The sequence below is a fragment of the Notamacropus eugenii genome, chromosome 1, assembly GCF_028372415.1.
Source record: "Notamacropus eugenii isolate mMacEug1 chromosome 1, mMacEug1.pri_v2, whole genome shotgun sequence".
Lineage (NCBI taxonomy): Eukaryota > Metazoa > Chordata > Mammalia > Diprotodontia > Macropodidae > Notamacropus > Notamacropus eugenii.
The window spans coordinates 365,671,671-365,692,056 of record NC_092872.1 but is presented as its reverse complement, the minus strand read 5'-3'; the positions used below and the strand labels follow the sequence as shown (position 1 = coordinate 365,692,056).

Genomic DNA, 20,386 nt, shown 5'->3' with positions numbered 1-20,386 from the left:
TCAACACCAATACAAATAGCTCTACTTAATGATGATTTATATTTAATTTCAACGTACAAAACACTTTCAGGTTCTTCCTCACAAGTTGTCCTCACAATTCTTTTTCACTTTGCATTACTTCAAAAAGATCTAAACAATTTTTTGTAATCTTCAAATGTCTGTCTTAATGCTACCCTACAAGTTTGCAATTCTATCAGCAATGAGGATTCATTTCTCCATAACCACAGAAGCACTGAATTTTGCTACTTTTAACTATTTTTGCCAACTTAATAAATGAGATATCATTCCAAAACTGCTAATTTTTATCTCTTGATTAGTGAGGTTGAACATTTTTTAAAGTGCCTATGAAAAATTTGTTTCCTATTTTGAAAATTGTTTATTCATATTTTTTGACCATTTTATCTATTGTGGACTGGGAGTCCCTGCTAAGTATTTAATAGTTCCTTATACATAATAATTTTATCTGTCAAGTTTTGTTGTTTCTGATTTTTCCCAATCTCCTGTTTTTTTAAGTTTTGGGGCTGATTTTTTTTTTAATGGAAGTTTTTTTATTTGCCTAAGTGGATGTCATCTTCTGCCCTTCCACCTTTTCTCAATAGCTGCTTTTAGCTGAGTGATAAGACTCATTATTTTGCACAAAGGACCCACCCTGGAGGGAATCACCATATTCTAGAGCAGTGGCATCCTCCACCATAAGGAGTATTTGTACTTATCCAATGGGGGTGTAGGAAGAAAACATTGGAATTGAGGAAAGTAACACAGTTGTTGAGCATCTTCAGTTACTGCCTACCCTGATACCCTCCTTACCTTTCCCTGCCTGCATCCAATATAGTCCTTGATTGACAGTCTACTACCCACTACTTTAAGTCTGCACAACATCTGGCCCTCAGGCCACTTGCTGCCCACCAAAGGATTTTAGACTGGATGCCACTTTGAACCCTCTCCTGTTTGTCTTATAACCCTTGACCAACAACCATCAACAGTCTGTCTCTAGTTACCTTTACTTGGAAAGTGAGCTGTTATAAACCTATCTATGGCCTAAAGAAATTTAGCCTACTTTAATTTTGGCTCCTACCTATTGCGCAGGTCTGTTCTATTCTATTCCCCAGGCAGGTACCAAGGGCAGTTGATTGTTTCTTGACACCATGAGGGACCCTTGTACTCACTCCCTCTACCCTCACTGCAACACAACTATATACCATACCCCAGATGCACACAGGTCTCAGATCTCTTCTCTCCCCAAGCCTAAGTGAATAAGAGTGGCTGCCTCAGCCTGGGAGGTGCTGTGATGGAAAGTCTGAGAAAAGCCAGGATATCAGTAGCAAGACCAAACATGTAAGAGGCAAGAGTGGCGGCTATCCTTGCCAGAAAGATTGAGGTTCAAATAGACAAGTGTAGAACTCTTGGAACTGTGACCCCCTCAAACAACAGAGCGCCTGGAAACAAAAGGCCATTTACTACCAGAAAACAAGGGCCTATCTGGGCCTCTTGCTATTTGCAAGAAGATGTCTAACCTCCAGAAACTGTGCCACCCAACTTCCAAAATCAGAGAAGGCAGACACTTAATAGCTAGATTTCAACAATCTTTGTGTAATTAGTGAATGAGGTTAAAAATGAGCATCATGATTTACGAAGTGCAGCCAACAAAGACTTTTTCCATTTGGCTCTGTGTACCTGTGGCGATATATATTGAACTTAGAATCAGACTTTCAAATCATCTAGAGTAAGAAAGGACCCAAGGCCATTTATTCTACTCCCCACATTGTTTTTACAGATGAGGAAACTCAGGTCTTAAAGAGGTTAATATGACTTGCTCAAGTCATTCAGGCAGCAAGCATGAGGGGGTATTTGAAGCAGGTTGTCTGACTCCAAAGCCAGTGTTTTATCAATGCAAAAAATGGTTATATCACAAAGGATTAAACCAAAATTTTAAAAATCAATGAAGCATATTAAATTGTGTTGCTATCACTAAAGTACTAGTGGCAACAAAAAGGTTTTTGTACTGTCAACAAAAATTTTAAAAATGATTTCATCTTGATATTTTTTATTTTTGGTCTTATACTATATATTACATTGCCTATTATCACAGTAGTACATCTACATAATTTATAACACATATTTATGGTTTTTTCCATTTTTTAACTGATTATGATCAGTAAAAAAGTATATAATCCAAAAGATTTGGTCTATGAAGGATATTAAAGATAGTGTAAAAGAGTAAAAGGAGGGAATGCAGTCTTCTGCACTCCTGAGTTTCTTGTCTGATTCTGTCATCAACAATAATATTGAGAAAGGGTTTACTTACATGTTGCCACTTACAGCAAGGTTTAATGAATGTCTGTCAAAGTATAGCTTCTATGGCAAGAAAGGACAATAACAAAAATATTTATAGAAGATGCTGAGTAGACAGACAACACCTGCCTTATATGGTGGAAAAGAAAATGCAAGTGGTGGTACACACAATATCATGAGTGTTAGCCAACTACTACTCTAACTCCACTTACTAGCAATCATATTTTTTTTGTCTTTAAACTTTCAAACTCACTTGGCCATATTATGAAAAGTCTCTTTCCCTGAAATGAAGTTCAACAGTGGAAGAAGGTATCAAAAAAATCCAAAAGTTCTCACCAATTTTCAAACACCTGGCCAAATGTAGATTGATGTAAGAAAAAAGCAAAATATTTTGTAAGAGAGGTTAGGAGTTTTGCATCATTAGTTACGTAGAACTGCATGAAACAGCTCTTATTTTAACAGTCACAGGGAACAGAAGCTTGTGTTTACCACCACTGAACTTTGCTACTATCAGAGAGCATCTCTCTATGTAACTTCAACCTAAAGGGTAATAATTCATTCAGAGGATACATAAAAAGTTGTTACCCTTTTGGAACTGAAAAGCAGGTGTGGTTACTAGTTAGTTCATTCTATAACCTAATATAAGCCATGCCAAATCAAGAAAGACAGCCTTACTGTTACTGTTAATGATTTTGTTGAGCCTTTACTCAACCAAGGCAGGTCATAGTGCCTATATAACAAAGTAGATGGTCTTACAGAGTTGTGGCAAACAAAACAAAATGTCATCCTACCACCAACTTAATAATAAACCTAACTGTCCTTCGATTGGCTGATCCTTAGACATACGATTCATCATTTGGCTTATAACCCAATCTTTCCAGCACAATACAATATAACAATTTACATTCTGTTGGCATTGTGTTCAAGAACTCAGTTACCTTCACAAATAATGAGGCATTGAAGTGGGGCTTTTGTGGAAAAATGTTAGAATGTAATAGAAAATAAAATACCAAATTACATTTTTTTCAAGCAACTGATTCAGCTTTCTTAACTCTTTTTGTGTCACAGGACCCTTTTGGCAATCTGGTGAAGTCTATGGACCTTTTCTCAGAATGTTTTTAATAAACAGCATTACAAAGAAAATCAATTATGGTGAAATAAACATGTAATTTGTTCCCCATACACATTCACAAACCCTTCAAAATCTATCCATGGATGTCAAAGGAAGTTAAGATCCTCTGCTCTAGACTTCAGAGAGTTGAAAAGTATTCAGTTGTGTATTTGTGTAAAAGTAACAAAAAAAGGAAAATTCATTATCTCTGAATAACATATTCAGAACCTAACATCAAAACTTCAGACATCAAACAGTTCAAAAAGAACTGTTAACCAACTAATTCACCTGGTCAAATGACTTGACTTCACTTCTCAGCATGCATAGGAAAAATAAAAAACCAAGAGACTTGCAGTTTACTGGCACCATCTCTCTCAAGAGAAAAAAACTAGTTGAATAATAAATGTTTATTAAGTGCCTACCATATGCCAGATGCTATGGGAACTGTTAAAAGACAAACAAAAAAACCAAGAGTCCTTCCCTCAAGGAACTTTGCATCCTAATGCGCAAACTATAGGCCAGAAATAAGTAATTAAGGGTGGAGAGCATTAAACAATTAGGAGTGATTAGTTAAAATTTAGGATGTGATACCTGAGCATCATGATTCTCAATTTAAGAGGAAGAGGAGAGAAAAGAGAACATTCCAAGTACAGGGACAGTCACAACAGTGTGTACAAACCAAGGAAGCAAGAGGTGAATAAATTGGGAATATGTCATATATGGGGAATAGTAAGGAGGCCATTTTGTTGTATGTAAGGATTAATAATGAATAATTAGATTGGAGCCCAAATGCAAAAGGTTTTAAATGCCAAGAGTATCAAATTGGTAGCTGTGTGGCAGATGGATTAGAAGAGAAAACTAGATACAGAGAGACCAATTAGATTTCCAAGGCAATAGCCCAAGAGAGAGGTATAAGGCATAAGGCACTGTATGTGACATATAGGCTGATCGTATTATGAATAGAGAGAAGAAACATGAAATGTTGAAGTGGTGTTAACAAGACTTGGCAACTCACTGAATATGGAGTAAAAGAGGATGCACATCTAAGTGGTTTCCTCTCTACAGTGGGAAACTAAAAAAATGGGTCATCCCCCAAGCAATAAATGGTCAAAGGATATGAACTGGCAGTTTCTTAAGGAAAAAATCCAAGTTATCAACAAATATATGAAAAAATGGTCCAAATTACTATTAACTAGAGAAATACAAATTAAAGTAACCCTGAGATTTTGCCTCATGTCCATCTAATTGACAAAGTTGACAAAAAGAAAAATGACAAATGCTGAAGGAACACTGGAAACGGGAATACTGATACACCGTTGATAGAACTGAATATTGAACCAGTCATTCTGAAAAGCAATTGGGAACTATGCCCAAAAAGTTATTACTTAATTGACCTTTGACCCAGATATTTTTTACTTTATTCTGTTTTAAGTGGACAGACTTACAGGTATTTTGATAACATGAGGCATTTGACACATTTTAGAGAGATAATAAAGTACTCAATAATAAGAGTAGAATATAAAACCCAAAGAGATTAACATTACATATGTACATAAACATAACATAGATTACAAGGAAGCACTAAAGAACATTGTATAAAATTAATAACGACATATAGTCACTTCTCATTCTACTCTTAAGTTCATTCTGCATACTGCCCAACTGCAATTATTTCCTCTCTCTATGAGTCCCTGATCCATTTGACAGGCTCCTGTACCATCAACTTCTTCATCAGGCTAGCATTTCTTAGACAGATCTTTAATTTAGATAATACAATGTCATTAACTAGATTCCACCCTCCTATCACCATGTTACACACTATACCCTGTGGCCACCATTCTGGGCCAGATACTGGCAAAGTGTATTCGGTATTTCTCAATTTTGTCAGCTCTCACTGATTGGAAGGTAGAATATCTGTTTTCAGAGGACAATGTATTATCTAGCATAGTTAGCAGTACAATTCTTATTGTCAAAGATTACTAAATCTAGTCTTAAGGCCTCTCCCAGTTCTGGAACTGCTCAATTTGACAGTTTAACAAAAACAAATCTGAGCTTTTTTCCTGGTGCTTAACCAGTTTATTTAAATCAGCATCATGCCATTGGATAATAGGCTCATTCTATTTAGGACCACAGTAGTGGATCGTATGTGGAGCATCTCATTTCATGCTCCACATCAATGATACAGCATGTCTTCAGAAACAGATCTCCTGGTCCCATTCAATGCAACATAATCTAGTCTGGCTCTGTGAATTTATCTTCAGTATGAAATTCCCTCCCTCATTTAAAAAAAAGCTCATGATTCATTCCATTGGTTATAATTCTTCTTTACAACACGACTAATGCGATGTTTAATATGAATGTATATGAAGAGCCTGTATCAGACTGCACACCATCTTGCAGGGGGAGGGGGAGAAAATTTAAAACTCAAAAGTCTGTGGAACTGAATGTTTTAAACTAAAAATAAATTAAAATTAAAAATAATAGGCTGCAGTTATCAAATAACAGAAGATACTTTACCTTGGTTGGGTTTGTATGCTAGTGCTGCTTAATACATTATCTCAGCACTTGTTCCTCTACATTCTTTCTAGAGCCAATAAGACTAGACTGTCATTCAGCCATAGAGTCAAGACACCATTATTTGCTCTTTATTCAGCTGAAATTTTAGTTGACAAGACTACTTGGCTTCGGCAACAAGGAGATCAAATAAAGAAGGAACCCCAAGGTACAAAAATATTTACAACTCTATTTTCTGGTAGAAAAGAACTGGAAATAAAAAAGAGGTGCCTATCAATTTGGGATTGGCTGAACAAATTATTGTACATGAATTTAATGTAGTAGAAAAGATAATTGTGGACATCTTAAAAAAGGGATTAGTAGCCAGGATGTGACAAGGGGGCAAGGGATTAGAAGGCAGAAACTATTCTTAAGACTGACATTTTGCTCATGTTACTCTTGGCCTCTTCACCTGTGTTTTGTTTTTGTACTGCAGAATGGATAAAATGGGGAGGGAGGAGGGGAGATAAAAAATATGGGCTTTTTGGGGAGGAGTGATAAAAGAAAATAAAGAAACCAATAACAGCTTTAATACTTCAGAAAGGCTTCTCATATACTTTTGGGTTGGGGGGGGGACGGTGATAAAAGAAAATGTGATAAAAGTATGATAGAAATGTGATATGTGATAAAAGAAAATAAAGACACCAATAACAGCTTTAATATTTCAGAAAGGCTTCTTCTCATATACTTCCCAGACTGCCACATTATTCCTCAATTAATTTCTTTGCCTTGGCCCACTGGATTTGAATTTCATCTCTTTTTACTGAAGTTAGTTCAAACAGGAATATTTTGAAAAATATTTTTACCATCCTTTCCTTTCTTTCTTTAGGTGATAGCTTTACCTCCTATAGAAGCATGTTAAAGAAATCTCCCTTTTAGTTCAACAAAAATTATTTTTCTAGTTTGAAGTCCTTGAGGTTACATACCTCATCTTTCATAGTGTCTTCCCTTCACCATTCCCTCCCTTGGCACAGTTCTTGGAACATAGTATGGCATCATTAAATGTTGGTTAAATAACAATGATTTTTCCAGACCTTTAGGAGAGTCTAGAAAAAGTCAAGAACAAATGGTAAGGCCTAGAAAACAAGTTAAGAATGGGAACCAAATATAAAACATACCTCTTGTTTAATAAATATCATTGGCTTCCTCAACTCCCAATGATATGAGCTAAGAGCTAGAAAGTACTAGCTTAGAAAATACAAGACACCCTCTTCTTCCTCACTCAGGATGAATTAGGGAGGATTATTAGGAGAAAGGTTGGCTCAGTCCCTTAGTGGAGCCAAGGAAGGAACTGAGTAATTTTAGGGGAAAATTATTGTTAATCTACTATTAACTCAGAAACCTATTATAATATAATGAGACATTTTTTACTTCCTATAAATGCTACTTTCAAATTGCCGGAGAGCATACGGGGGGGCAGTTAGGAAGAGCTGAACACTTTGGACACTTCTTTAAACTGGAAATCCTTGGCTTTGGAAATAATCTTAAATTAATAAAATTGTTTCTGCCAGGTTTGTACCGTAAGCTCAGAGTTTTATTTTTTCTTTGCCAACCCAATTACACATACTTATATAATTTTTGCAAATAGATAAGCCAGAATAGACCACCATGGTTCATGGAATACTTTAACTGTCAGAAGACAAAATAGGCCTGCTTTCCCTCATGTGCTAATAGCATTACTCAGCACAGAAGTCACATTCAAGATCCCTAATCTTCCCACATTTTTTCTTCCCTTGTATGCATCTCTCAGGGTTTGTGGCTCCTATCATTTCATCCAGTTCTCAGTGTAAATGAATATATTTTCAGAACATCAGTCAGCCAAAATTCCACTGCATGGATCAGAGATGTTCTTAAGAATTCCTGGCAAAAAAGATATGCAAAATTTTGACTATTTGAATATATCACTGACTTGAAGGATTGTCCTATAACACAGGCCATATAATCTGTGCAGATAAATCCATGAAACTATCCAGTAGGTTGGATTTCAATAAGTACTGTTTAAAAATCTCAAACTCAAGTAAGATAGTCTTTTGGGAAAGGGGCCTGCAGGAGCAGGATGAACAGTATTGCTGGTCCTAGCAAACAGATTCTTAAGTCATTTTTACTGAGCACCTGTGTGTATAAAAATATGTAAAAATACAAACATACATGCATGGATTACATAAATATTGTACACACTATATATACATATATGTATGTATACATACACACAACTTAGTAAACAAAAAACACTTCTTTATCTCTCCACTCTTCAAAAAAATAAATCCCTAGGGGGCATTTATAATCTCAATGAGAAGACTCCTATTACATACCAGGTACTTACTTGTGAAGGTACTTTGTAAAGGCAAAAATTAAGCTTCCCAGCATTCAGGTTACATTCTATCAATTCTATCAATATTATACATTATCTAACAAAGCTTACAGTCTATTGATATTATGTATTACATTCTATCGATATTATGTATTACATTCTATAGTAGCTTTTCCAAGGTCATACAAGATACAGTAACAACTGATAACTTACATAAGCACTTAAGAGTTTTTAAGACTTTCCATATATATTTTACCAAAACATTATAAGGTAGGTACTAGAAATATTATCCCTAGAGAAGAGGAAAGACCCAGAGAGGTTTTGAGAGACTTGCCCATGATCATATAAAAGTCACATTAGAAGTGTATCTTTATACGACTTCCCGTTTCCCAAGTCTAGAGCTCTACAACACTAATTCAAAGTATTACAAAGCGGGTACAAAGGACTTAGAAGATTCAAGGCGTGTGTGGAGGTAGTCATTTCCTCTTAAGGGCATTACAGAAGGCTTAAAGATAGAAGCAGCATTTGAGTCCAATGAATAAAGTGGATATGGAACACATGTATTCTACCTAACAGTTACGCATGGCTTTAAGGTTTGCACAGCGTTTATACTCAATCTTGTAACAAGACCACCACAAAGACCTTTTGAATTATTATGTATACCACGACCAATTTACAGATGAAGAAACTGAGGCCTAGCGATGATTTGCCTAGCTAACACAAGTCAAAGACTGGATTTAACCCAAGTCTGCGGTACCCAAATCTCAACACTTTTACCCATCCCGCCGCACAAGTTTTCTCAAGTATCTTCATCCTTTTCTACTTCTTTTCACGCATGCCAGAACTGCACAACCTCCCCAACCACAGGGCATTCTGGTCCCGACATTTCCTATTTGCTTGACCCACGAGGCCCCAGACCCAGAAATGACTGCAATTCCGCGAGTCCCTCACTCTAGAGCCAGAGGCCGTGACGTCACGGAGGCCGGGGGCGACGTCACTGAGGCGGCCCGGAGCGCTCTCCTCCCAGGCCTGCAAGGCGCCATTCCCGGCGCGCAAGGCAGCGCCCGTAGCCTAACTGGCTCAGCCGGGGAGCGAGCTGCGGCCGACCAACCCCATAGATCCCCGGAGGATACTCGAAGTCGGGCCATGGGGAGCTCACTGCCTGGAAATCCGGAGAGAAGCAGACGCTACCACCTCGCACCACCACGCATTGCCCTCTAAGTGCCCACTCCTCACTGTCCTGACGCGGCACTGATCGAAAGCTCGCGAGAGTCTTAGGGACAGGTTCTTTTTCACTTGCCGTCTTCCACGCCCCGGAAGAGGTGGTAGCTCTTTCCCCCCCGCCTCAACCCCCCTGCCCTACCTCACAAGGCAGCGCGGCCCCAAATGCGACCAATCACCGGGCCCGTTGTTAGAGGCCGCGCGATGAGCCAATGGAGTGCAGCAGCGCGCGCCCGAGTTCCTGCGACCCCTCCCCCTTTCCTCTTTCCTCTGCCCCCCTCCGCACCCAGCCCTTTGCTGCGGAAGTGATGTCACAGGCCCCATGTGAGCGGATTGCAACACATGCAGCTGCCTGGAGAGAGGGAGCCGGTGTCCTACGTCAGAGCCGCCGCCGCTGCCGCCGCCGCCGCGGAGCCGCCGCCGCCGGGGAGGAGCCGCTGCCACCCGGGACTGGGCCCTTAGGTGAGGGCTGGGGGGGGGGGCGGGAGGAGGAACCCGAGTGACTGGGGCCGCGGGGTACAGGCGGCTGGGGGGGGGGGCCCGGGGGGAGAGAAGGGCCGCTCGGGGGCAGCGGGGAAGGGGGCCGCTCTGCCCCGGCGGCGGCGCTAACTCTGTGGTCTTGGTGTCTCCGGGCCCCGCCGGGCCGCTCTAGGGAGGAGGAGGCGAGAAGATGGCTGACGATCCCAGCGCTGCCGACAGGAACGTAGAGATCTGGAAGATCAAGAAGCTCATCAAGAGCCTGGAAGCGGCCCGCGGGTGAGCGTCGCGCCGCGCCCGGGGATCCCGGGACCCTCCCCCCACCCCCCGGCCCGCCTAGCTCTGAGACTCCCCTCGGGAGAGCCGGCCTAGCCTTCCCGGCGCCGCATGGCGGGCTGTGGAGAGCCGGGCCTGAGAGGGCTCGGCCGGCCCCAGGGGCCGCCTCTGGGTGGGGCCCCCAGCGTGGGCCTCTCCCCAGCCCCGGCCGCCCCGGCGTCCACCACTTCCCTCCTTCCGGCCTGTCCGGGGCACCGACCCCCCTCCCCATTTCCTGCCCCGCAGACCTGGGTCTTCCTCCTGGTCTCCCTCGGCCCCTGGAACCCTTGTTGGCCCTGGGGACGGGGCCCCGACGGCCCCCCGGGGGGGCAGAGGGGACCGCCTCCCTGCCTCCGCCTTTCCTCGACTCTCTCCTCATCTCTTCTTCTCCCTTCACGCTCGGAAGCCTTTAGAGCCCAGATGGGGAGGCCATTTTGACGAGACCTGGAAGGAAAGTGAAGTTGGTTCGGGACTGTAGAGAGCAGCTGATGAGGAGGGGGGACTCAGGCCTCCCCCTGCCTCCTATCCCCTGCAGCAGGGCAGCCGGCCTTGGGGGACCTGCTGGGGCTGAAGTTACAGCAGAGTTTGGGGGAAGGCTTTCCCCGCTCCTCATCCCGGGATGCTTTGAGGTGCTGCTTCCAGCTGCTCCCCAGGAACTCCTAGGTGGTAAAAAGAAAGAGTTGGCAAATATGTTTTTAAAGGGGGTCGGAGTTTTTGTTAGACACTGTGTCTACTGAAAATAGTGTACAGTTGGGTCACGTTAAAACCATCCCTATAGAGTTTGAGACTGGTATTGGTAAGAGAAAGGATGTAGCCAACTTAAGAATGCTCTTGTTTTAAAACAGATTCAGTACAGATTTGAGTGGGTTTTGAACGTTTACTTCATGAAATTTGGTAGGAATAAGGGAGTTGTTTGGTTTTTCTGGGGGAACAGGAATTTGCTTGATTTAAAAGCTGCTATTCTTTTTTCAGAGCACAGTTTGTAAAGGTTTCTAAAGTGTCCCATTCCTTTCATAGTTGTAAAGGAACTTTTGCAAGGGGTGAAGATGATAATTCTTTGAAGCATGTAACATTTTTATATACATACTCAGTGTTATATGTATCGACATTTTTGGAATGGTAACTTGATCACAGCCATATGGAAAGTTAGTTTCAGAGCAGGAATTAAAAGTTCTGACTCCCAGCACTGCTCCACTGCTGTCATTATCCTCTAAGCATTCTGTTTTGTGTCCCCATTTCCCCTTCTTAGTGGTCTTTTGTGAAGTAGGAACAGAACATACTAAGGACCTAAGGACTGCAAATATCTTTGTGTTAAACTTTGTTCTTAGTTTTGGCAAAAACATATGGTCATGTCAGAATGAAGCTTCTGAAATTTAGTTGTGATCAAGTGGTTTGGACTGTTGTACTTTTGGGATTTTTTTTGTTTTATTTCTTTCTTGTGAAAGAATTTGGGGGAAAGAGTTAGAGGAACTGGGAATATTAGGTAACTAGATCATTGTTTGTTTACTAGTTTGATTTTTCTTCATCTTTGAATCTCCTTGAATATTCAAGATTAGTTATGGTTTTAAAGTAATTCTACATGAAATGATGATTCCAGGATAGATAAAGTAAATTATTCTCCATTTGTTAGATTCTTTCAATAAACACTCATTCAATTAATGCTAAGGATTGTGTTAATTCTTTCCTTATATTGGAATTAACTTTTAACTGATGGGCCTTTAGCAATATTTTTAGTAGTCACTTGGTTTCAGAGCTGTTTTCATTGTAAAGGGTTAAAACTGCACTTGGCTTGTAGGTTCACTTAGTCTTCATAGTTTTAGACAACAGTTTATTTCAGCCTATTTGCTTCCCTAAATATACTGATTTAAACTTTTTACATGCTTTGAAGGCAACCAAAAAGTTACTTCACTGCTGTAATTTTCCTATCATCTGAATAAGGTAACTTGGCTTAGTAATATTAGTTTAGACTGCTTTCTGCTTGCTGTTTTCAATTCTTAAATTTGTTTCTAGGTATGTCACCTTACCTTAAAACTTTTTTCATAGGTTGTAAATATATCCCCTCTTTTAAAACTTAAGAGTGCAAGAGGGAGGCAGTGTTAATCTGTAGTGTAATTAGTAAAGTGTATAATATGAGTAGCCTTATCAACAAATGGAGTTTGTGAATCAGGGCAGAATCAATAAAATACTTGAGATGCTTCATGGTTGGAAAAGGGTTTAAGATGAGTGTGTGATACCTGAGGGAAAAGGGAGAGTGTACAAGTTAGACAAAACTTTTCAAAGATTTGTTGTTTTGGAATAGAACATGTGTCTTTTCCAGGTCATAGGGAGAGTTAATTGACTTTATCAAAATGTCCAGGTGAAACCCTCCCACCCCCAAGCAAATGCAATTTGACTTGATGCCTTTTTCTTCATGCATCTAGAATTTTAGTCTTATCTTGGCACAACAAAGTGTAAAGTCTTTGACTTTCTTGGATCTTAGAAGACTTTTGAAAGTTGTTCCTCTTTGATTTGATATTTGATTGTATGTATTTGTTTCTTCAGGGAATATTAAAATTACTTTTTGTGTGATTAGCTAGATACCCCTAAAGTAAGAGATTTTTTAAAGTAATATTTACAGAGGTAAGTATCTAACCTTGAGAAATACTTTGCCTGAAGGTTAAAAGTTCCTGGGATAATTCTAATAAACTCATAAGAAAAGACAAATGAATCTAAATTTGCCACTGTATCTGGGACAAGAATTAATTTCAAGTATCAATTGAAATAATGTACAAATGATTTTAATGGTAAGAAACGTGAAATTAATGGTGGGTGAATAGAAATATTCTGAAAGTAGAGAAAGAAAGAAAGCCAATCACTTGTATTTTGCATTTGATGCTTTCATTTATGTTGAACATCTGACACATTAATCCATAGTTGTTGTTTTTTTTTAACTTTAACCAGTCTAGCAATATAATGTAAATTTGAGCTTCAGATAGCCAGTTTATAGATAACCACATGGCATGATAACAGGTATAAAAGGAAGCCACAGAAAAATAGCCTGGCAAGTCAGAGAGCAATGGCCAATTAAAATCTAGAAACTGGTGACCCAGCTTATAAAATTGACCCACCTGTTTGTGTATTTCAGATGAACTGTATCTGTATAAGGAGCAAAATGAACCTTAGAAGGAATGGATTTTCAGTACTTCAAGGATCCATATCCTAGATTGTGGCTCATAAAGACTTTTGTGGTTAAAAAATTCATCTATTTGCAGCCAATCTGGGAAAGAGCTAGGCTGAGCCTCAGATGACCAGTTATACACTCTGTCTCACTAGGTAGGAACTGCTGGCACAGACTTCAAGAATTCAAAGTCAAACCCTCTGTTCTCTAAGATGGCTTAATAGATCTTTAAGTTAAAGGAGCTTTCCACAATCCTGATAGTGCTCTATTTATTCTAATTAACTTATAATAAAATTACTTTAAAATATTGGCTCATTTTTACAAGTTTTATTTGCAGGTAAAAAGCCAGCAAGGGTACGTTAAATGTTGCAATTAGAGTATTGAAGACCTGAGCATAAGCAGTAATGTGTCCTGTCTAAGTGAAAGTTTGGTTTCCTTGGGATTGTACCACTTTTATTATGTTCTTTATATTATAGTTGCTCCACAACATTAGGGAAATGGTAATCAGAGGCTGTTCTAAGCATCACTGATTGTATAGTGCAGAATCCAGATTGGGCCCCATTCTGAGAAGTCGGGAGATTCAAGAGATATTTATCCTAAATCATTTTATCTGTCATTACTATTTCTCGAATACTTTCAGTTGGGCCTTGTTTGCCTCAAACTTTGTAACTTTGTCCAAAACGTAATAGATGGAAAAGTAATTGTTTTCTCTTACTCATGCCCAGATTTTGAAAACCTGTAAGTATACTTTGTAAATCGTGAAACTTAATCCATTTTAATGCATTTACTTTTAGAGCTTAAAATTTTCTTCGAAAGTTCAGCTTATAACTAAAATGAATATACACTTTAGAATCTTATCTGTGACAGAAATTGAAATTACTCAACGAAACATTGTTTGAAGCTGAAAACATCGATTTTGTGAGCCTTACTGATGTTTTTAGTCAAGCCTTAGTTGCTCAGTGCATAGTGATTGAACTATTTTGTCTTGAATAAATTAAAGCCTCTTTTTGTGCTTTGGAAATAGAATTCATTGGTCAATAGTTGCACACTTGCCTAAATAAGGAGAAAATATTGATATGTATAGTACTTCATTCCAGATGATATGCACAACCAGGCATGAACTGGTTATGGGCAGATGCTCTTATAGACTCAGGTATCTGGCATTGGAAAACAAATAATTGTGGAAGCTCCACTCAAAGAAATTACAGTTTGAGGATTTGAACATGTTTCAGCAGTATCTATGGATGCTATAAGGGATTCTAAGAAAAACCTGTAGAGAAAAATCAAAGTAAAAGAAAAGGGAGAAGAAACAAAAAAGAGGGTTGTATTAGGTGGAGAATGGTAGAGTACTTTCTTAAACCTTTAAAGCTACAGGTTGCTAACTTCCTACAATATTATTCTTAACAAGCAATTTGTTGGTATAGTATGGTAGTCTTTGTGCACTGTGAACTTAATGAATATTCTCCTCTTTGGATTTTCACTCTTTACAAACTTCTGATTGTAGTAGCAACTTATTTAAGAGAGAAGGCTTGCTCTGGACATATTCTCAGGTTAATGGGTGTGCCTATTTATTGTACCATTTAGGGCAGAGTTCACAGTAGGTTGAGGCTTCCCCAGCTTTAACGCTTATCTCTAGAGGTCTTATTTCTTTGAGCTGTTGAGTATATGTTACAGTGCTTAGCACAATACTATGTGTCCAGTAAGTGTTTGGCAGATGTTCAAATGTTAAGATACTTGGAGCTGTGCAGATTTGCAATAAAACCATCCTGGTTCTCTCTTATTGAAGTGATGATTCCAGACAGGGAAAGTAAAACCTGTTGTCTTCTTTCTGTATCTGTTGTTGCCCATAACATAACATAGCTTTGGTAGTACTTTCATCTAAGTGGGTTTCTCACTCTTATATTTTCCGTTGTCTTTACTGAAGATCTTTCTGTCTTCGCTTATGCTTTTTAGACACATTTTGAAGCCTTGCCTAAGTCTGTTGAGAGAATTTTTTTTTTTTTTTGCTTTGTACTGAAACATCTTCTAGCCCAAGTAGATTGGGAGGTAAAAGGAAGAAAGACTCGCTAGTTTGTCCTTTTCTCACCATCTCAAAAAGTGCAATTTACATTCGGGTAAAAAAAAAAAAAACAACTGAAATTGGCTTAGGTTTGGGAGTTTATTAGATATTTACCTTTTTTTCTGTACTGTAGTAGAAGGAGCCCTGGATTCAAGTCCCAGGTGCAACACTTTTTGAACGACTGTGGAGACAGGGACAGGGTTCTTAACCTTTTTGACAGTTAGAAGTTGAGAAGTTAAGAGAAACTTAGTTTAGCAGGTAAAGGAATTTCTTAGAGATAATAGTACTTTTGCTACCTACTAGAGGGGTTGTGGAGCAATTATTTTGTAAAGTTATAAAACGTTTTGTGAATTGAATTATCCTACTTATCCTTGTACAAGCTTGCACTCAATCACCTTAATGGATTTTCCTGTTTCTCTAATAACTTTTGTAGTTGGGCATTTATAACCTTGTATTCATCTTTCCCTGGCTCCTTCAAAGCTGCTTTCAAAAGTGGCTGGTCAAAAGATGCCTTTATTCCAACATATCAATGATAATCATTAAGATTTCAGTGAATTTTTTATTGAACACTTGATGTGTATAAGGCATTGTGCTAGGTAAGTGCTGGGGAGATAAGATGATGAAAAATAGTTTCTCTATATGAAGCTTTCCTTCACACAAATAAATAGGATACAAAGTAGAAAGTGAAGGGGGAGGGTAGAGACCATTTAATCTAAGAGGCCTGGAAAGGTTTCATGGAATAGGTGACTGAGCCCTAAAGAGATCAGGAGGCAGTTCAATGGCATTTCCTGTTACTGTACAAATTCTTGTGACTGGCAGAGATCATTTCCAAGGGTCAAGATCAAGGGATGATATAAAAATGAGAGTATCTAACTTATATTTATCATGATATTTCATGTCTTTGGTATATAAAATCATCCCAGATATTTTTACAGGAATGTGTAATAGATGTAGTTTGTCAAGGAAATTGTAATTCAGTAGAGATGTAGCACAAAGTATTTAAAGAGTTATAATGTGTATGATCAAGGTTAATCTCAAGGTTTCTTGGGAGGAGATGTTTTGAACTACTTCTTAAAGGCATTGGTTGTGGTATTTAGAGCTGAGGTGGGACCTTAGAATTTTTTTCACAGATAGAATTCTGGCCCAGAGAGGAAACAGGTACACTTGTAATAAGTGGTAGAACCTAAGTAGGGGGAGGAGGAGGTGTGTGGTGGGTGGATACGTGTGTGTGCCTATGTGTGTAGAGAGAGAGAGACAGAGGAAGGAGAATATCTAGAGGTCATCTATCCCAATCCTTTTTTAATGAAAATTAAATGAGGGGGAAAATGTTTTGAGAAAAGTTAATTGACTTACCCGAAGTCCCACAGAATAGTAAAAAGCAGAGCCAGGATTTGAACCCCTAAATCCTCTGGCTCCAAATTTGGCACTATTTCTCCTGTACCATAGTCTGACTCCAAATCCAGTATTATTTCTATTGTATGTCTGCCTCTTCTGCTTACTCAGATTCTGGAACAAGTCTCCGTGACTTGAAGAGGTCTGAGTGAATCCTAGCATAGCTGTGATCATCAGATTTCTGTTCTCATAGAGCTTTGTTTTGAGAGTTATTTTTCCTTCCTGTGGGGATCTCCGAAAGTATATGTGACCCTAAAGTAGGCAACCTTTTGATTCCATTGCTGGAGGGGATTTAGGTGTTGGGTAAGAATGCCCCTGTGTCAGTGATATCTTTTTGAGGCTGTAAGGTCTTGGTGTCCATCTGTGCCATCCCTCCCTTTTCCTTTCTCACCTGAGGACTTCCATTATATTGAATGGGGAACTAATTGGAATTCAGGGAGAAGGAGGCATCATTGTTACAGATTTAGATCTGGAAGGGACTTCTGAGGCCATGTATTCAAATTCCCTCATTCCATGGATGAGAAAATTAACAGCCTGTGGGGTAAAGTATTTGATTTATCCTGGGTCACAGAGGTAGGAAGGAGCAGAGCTAGGTAGGATCTTAATCCAGATTCTCTGATCCAAATCCAGTGCTTTTTTTCCATAATAGTATGCTGGTCATTTGAGAGAAAGGGGCAGCCCCTGGGAGGAAACACCTTCCCTTCTGACTTTAGACTCTGGGCTCCCTCTCTCCATGTGCCCTGCCAACTAATCTTTTCATACATTTGTGTGCTGTAGTTGCATCTACTGGGTGAAGTCAGGTGTGATTGGCACTGGCTAGGTAAAGTGGGACAGCTTGCTAGGGAAGTTCCACAAAGGTTAAAATGATTTTTAAAATCATAGAATCAGACTACCTGATCTAGGCTTAATGGAGAACAAGGATAGATAAAGTTTTAGAATAAATTTTTCCCGCTATAGTTTCTGAGCACTGTTCAGCTTTTTCCAGTAAAATAGAAACTTTTGGATGGCTGGAACTGTTTGTATCCCTAGCACCTAATTCCAGTGCGTTATACATGAGAAGGACTAGATAAATACTTCAATTTGAACTTATTTCCCTTGAAGAAATCAGCCATTAGGTTTGTTCTCCCATCATTAGTTCTGAATTAACATCTCTGCCTTTCTTCCTCAATGCCACTGAATTACAGTTCTATTTTACTAATATAAAAGTCTGGAAATAGCCTTGTTACAATGGATGGCTTGGAACTGTAACTGATTTGCAGCTCTGAGATTATAATTGAAATCCATTCTTGGTAAAAGGCCAGTTGGCCTAAAATTAGATATAAAAGCTTTGTTGGGTGAGAGTTGGTGTGCTGTCAAGGGATTGAAATACTGCAGGACTCTTGCACGTTTGTGCCCTCTTGGTTTCTGTAAATAAAATAGGCTTGAACATACCATGAAAGACTCATTACATGGCTGCCAGTGAATCAAAATAAATGCAATATGTTTCCAGTGACCCTCAAACTTTAATGTTTTCTCAGATGGTACTTTTTTTGAGGGGAGACAATAGGGATTAAGTGAATTGCCTAGGGTCCTATAACTAGTAAGTTTCTGAGGCCAGATTTGAATTCAGGTCATCCTGCCTCCAGAGCTGGTGCTCTATCCACTGCACCACCTGGCTTTAGACCATTTTGGTAGCATCTTCTGGCCTTCATATAGGAACAGGGTGAATTTTCAGAAAGAAACTACAAAGGGATTGAGATTTGACTGAGCCCAACATTATTTTAAATCAAGTCTAAGGAGTTAACTTTCTAAGGACATGAGTATCTCAGTATCATGCTTGATTGGAGTGATGTCTGTGTAGTATTTCCTATGCTCAATAGGAAGAATCTCTCCTCCCCACTCCTTACAGAAAGCAGGACTATAGTCAAAGAAGCTTTGCATCTTAATAGAAGATCAGGTGTTTTGGGACTTAAAGGATAAAAGAAAAAGATGAATGATGTCTGGAAGCCTAGTCTATGTATTGCAGATTGAGCAGATTGATTTTTTTTTTTTAATTAATTAGATCGTGTTTTCAAGGGAAGATCTGCCTTCTAGTCTTCCCACCTTCTTCTCTCCTTCCCTCCTCCCCCAATTGAAGAAGCAAGAACTTATGATCAAACTCTTGCATTGACCATGTCTGAAAAAGTGTCTTGATCTACATTGTGAGTCCATCACTTCTGATAGGCAGTGGCAACGTATTTTATCATTAGCGCTAGAACTGTGATTAGGCATTGTGTTGATCAGAATTTTTAAGTCTTTAAAAGTTGCTTGTCTTTATAATGTTATTGTACAAATTGTTCTGGTTCTGCTCACTCTACATCACTTAATGTAAGCATCCCTAGATTTCTCTAAAACTTTCCCTTTATCATTTCTAACAACACAGTAGTATTCCATCACATTCAGGTACTATAATTTGTTGAGCCATTACCCAGTTGTTGAGTACACCCTCAGTTTTCAGTTTGTTGCCATCACAGAAAAGCCACTATAAATATTTTTGTACTGCAGGTTGATTGTTTTTAATGAGCATCACTAGTGAGGTAATTCATAGTACCTTGGTAGGAAATTTGTTCAAAGACAGCAAATTAACAACAGCTATATAATTAGTCTTTGGTTATTCCTATGTAATAGTTGGGAAATGTGTGTTCAGCTTCTTTATGCTATTACTGTATTCATCATTACTTGTTTGCTTCAGTTGAGGGGACCCTGATAACATGGAATTTGATGAATCATTGTTGTGGAATTCCTTGGTGCTGGTGATTTCTTCTACTTTGTGGTTTAGAGCTGCATTGAGAACACCTTAGGTATTTTTCCGACTTGCTCCATTTTGGTGGAATATTCTACTAATAGCATTTTATTCATTGTAGTGTTGGTGTTCGTGCACTTCTAATATTTGTGAGGAGCAAGATAGAAAAAATGGTGCTTCTCAACCTTTCTGCCAAAAATTTGGGGAGCATTTTATTCTAATTACATACATGAATCCCACCCCCAATTTTTCTAGCTATTTTACCTTCATACTATAGAAAAGACTTGCTCCTGTCTCAACCTAATTGCTATTTCTGGCCCCAAAGGTCACAGGTATGAATTACTATAACCTTCTGGGATCCCTATATTTCCATTTAGAAAATTAGGTTCCCCCCCCCCAAAAAAACTAAACGTTCCAGACATGTGGAGATTTTGAAGTTGAGCACATAAATCTCCAAAGAGTGTTTTATAGATTTGTGTCTCTTCTGTTGTTACCTCCTGTAGTGCAGTATGTGTTATTTTAAAAGTAGAGAAGGCTAGGAAAAGCCACTGGTTACTCTCTGATGAGTATACTGCTTCACCTTAGTCACTGAGGAACTCATTGTTTGGGAGTAAGCTTCATTATTTTAACATATCAGTAGAATCTTGGGGTGCCTGGCTGTGTGGAGATCATGAACATATTGTTTTGACTTTTGTCCTCTGTTTTTGAAGAAATTGGAGCAAGATGAGGATGAATAG

The 20,386-nt window shown here is 39.0% G+C and overlaps 1 protein-coding gene across 2 annotated transcripts in view; it reads left to right on the top strand.

Moving 5' to 3' along the window:
- Positions 1–9,813: 9,813 nt before the first annotated feature.
- Positions 9,814–20,386, top strand: part of ETF1 (eukaryotic translation termination factor 1) — a 36,004-nt gene continuing 25,431 nt past the window's right edge. The window contains exons 1-2 of one of the 2 annotated variants that reach the window (XM_072630417.1): positions 9,814–9,950; positions 10,141–10,244. In XM_072630417.1, the coding sequence (XP_072486518.1) occupies positions 10,159–10,244 (86 nt within the window). In that variant the 5' untranslated portion in view covers positions 9,814–9,950; positions 10,141–10,158. Of the gene's footprint in view, positions 9,951–10,140; positions 10,245–10,825; positions 10,944–20,386 lie in introns of those variants that run through there. The other variant, XM_072630418.1, reaches the window with a different exon arrangement.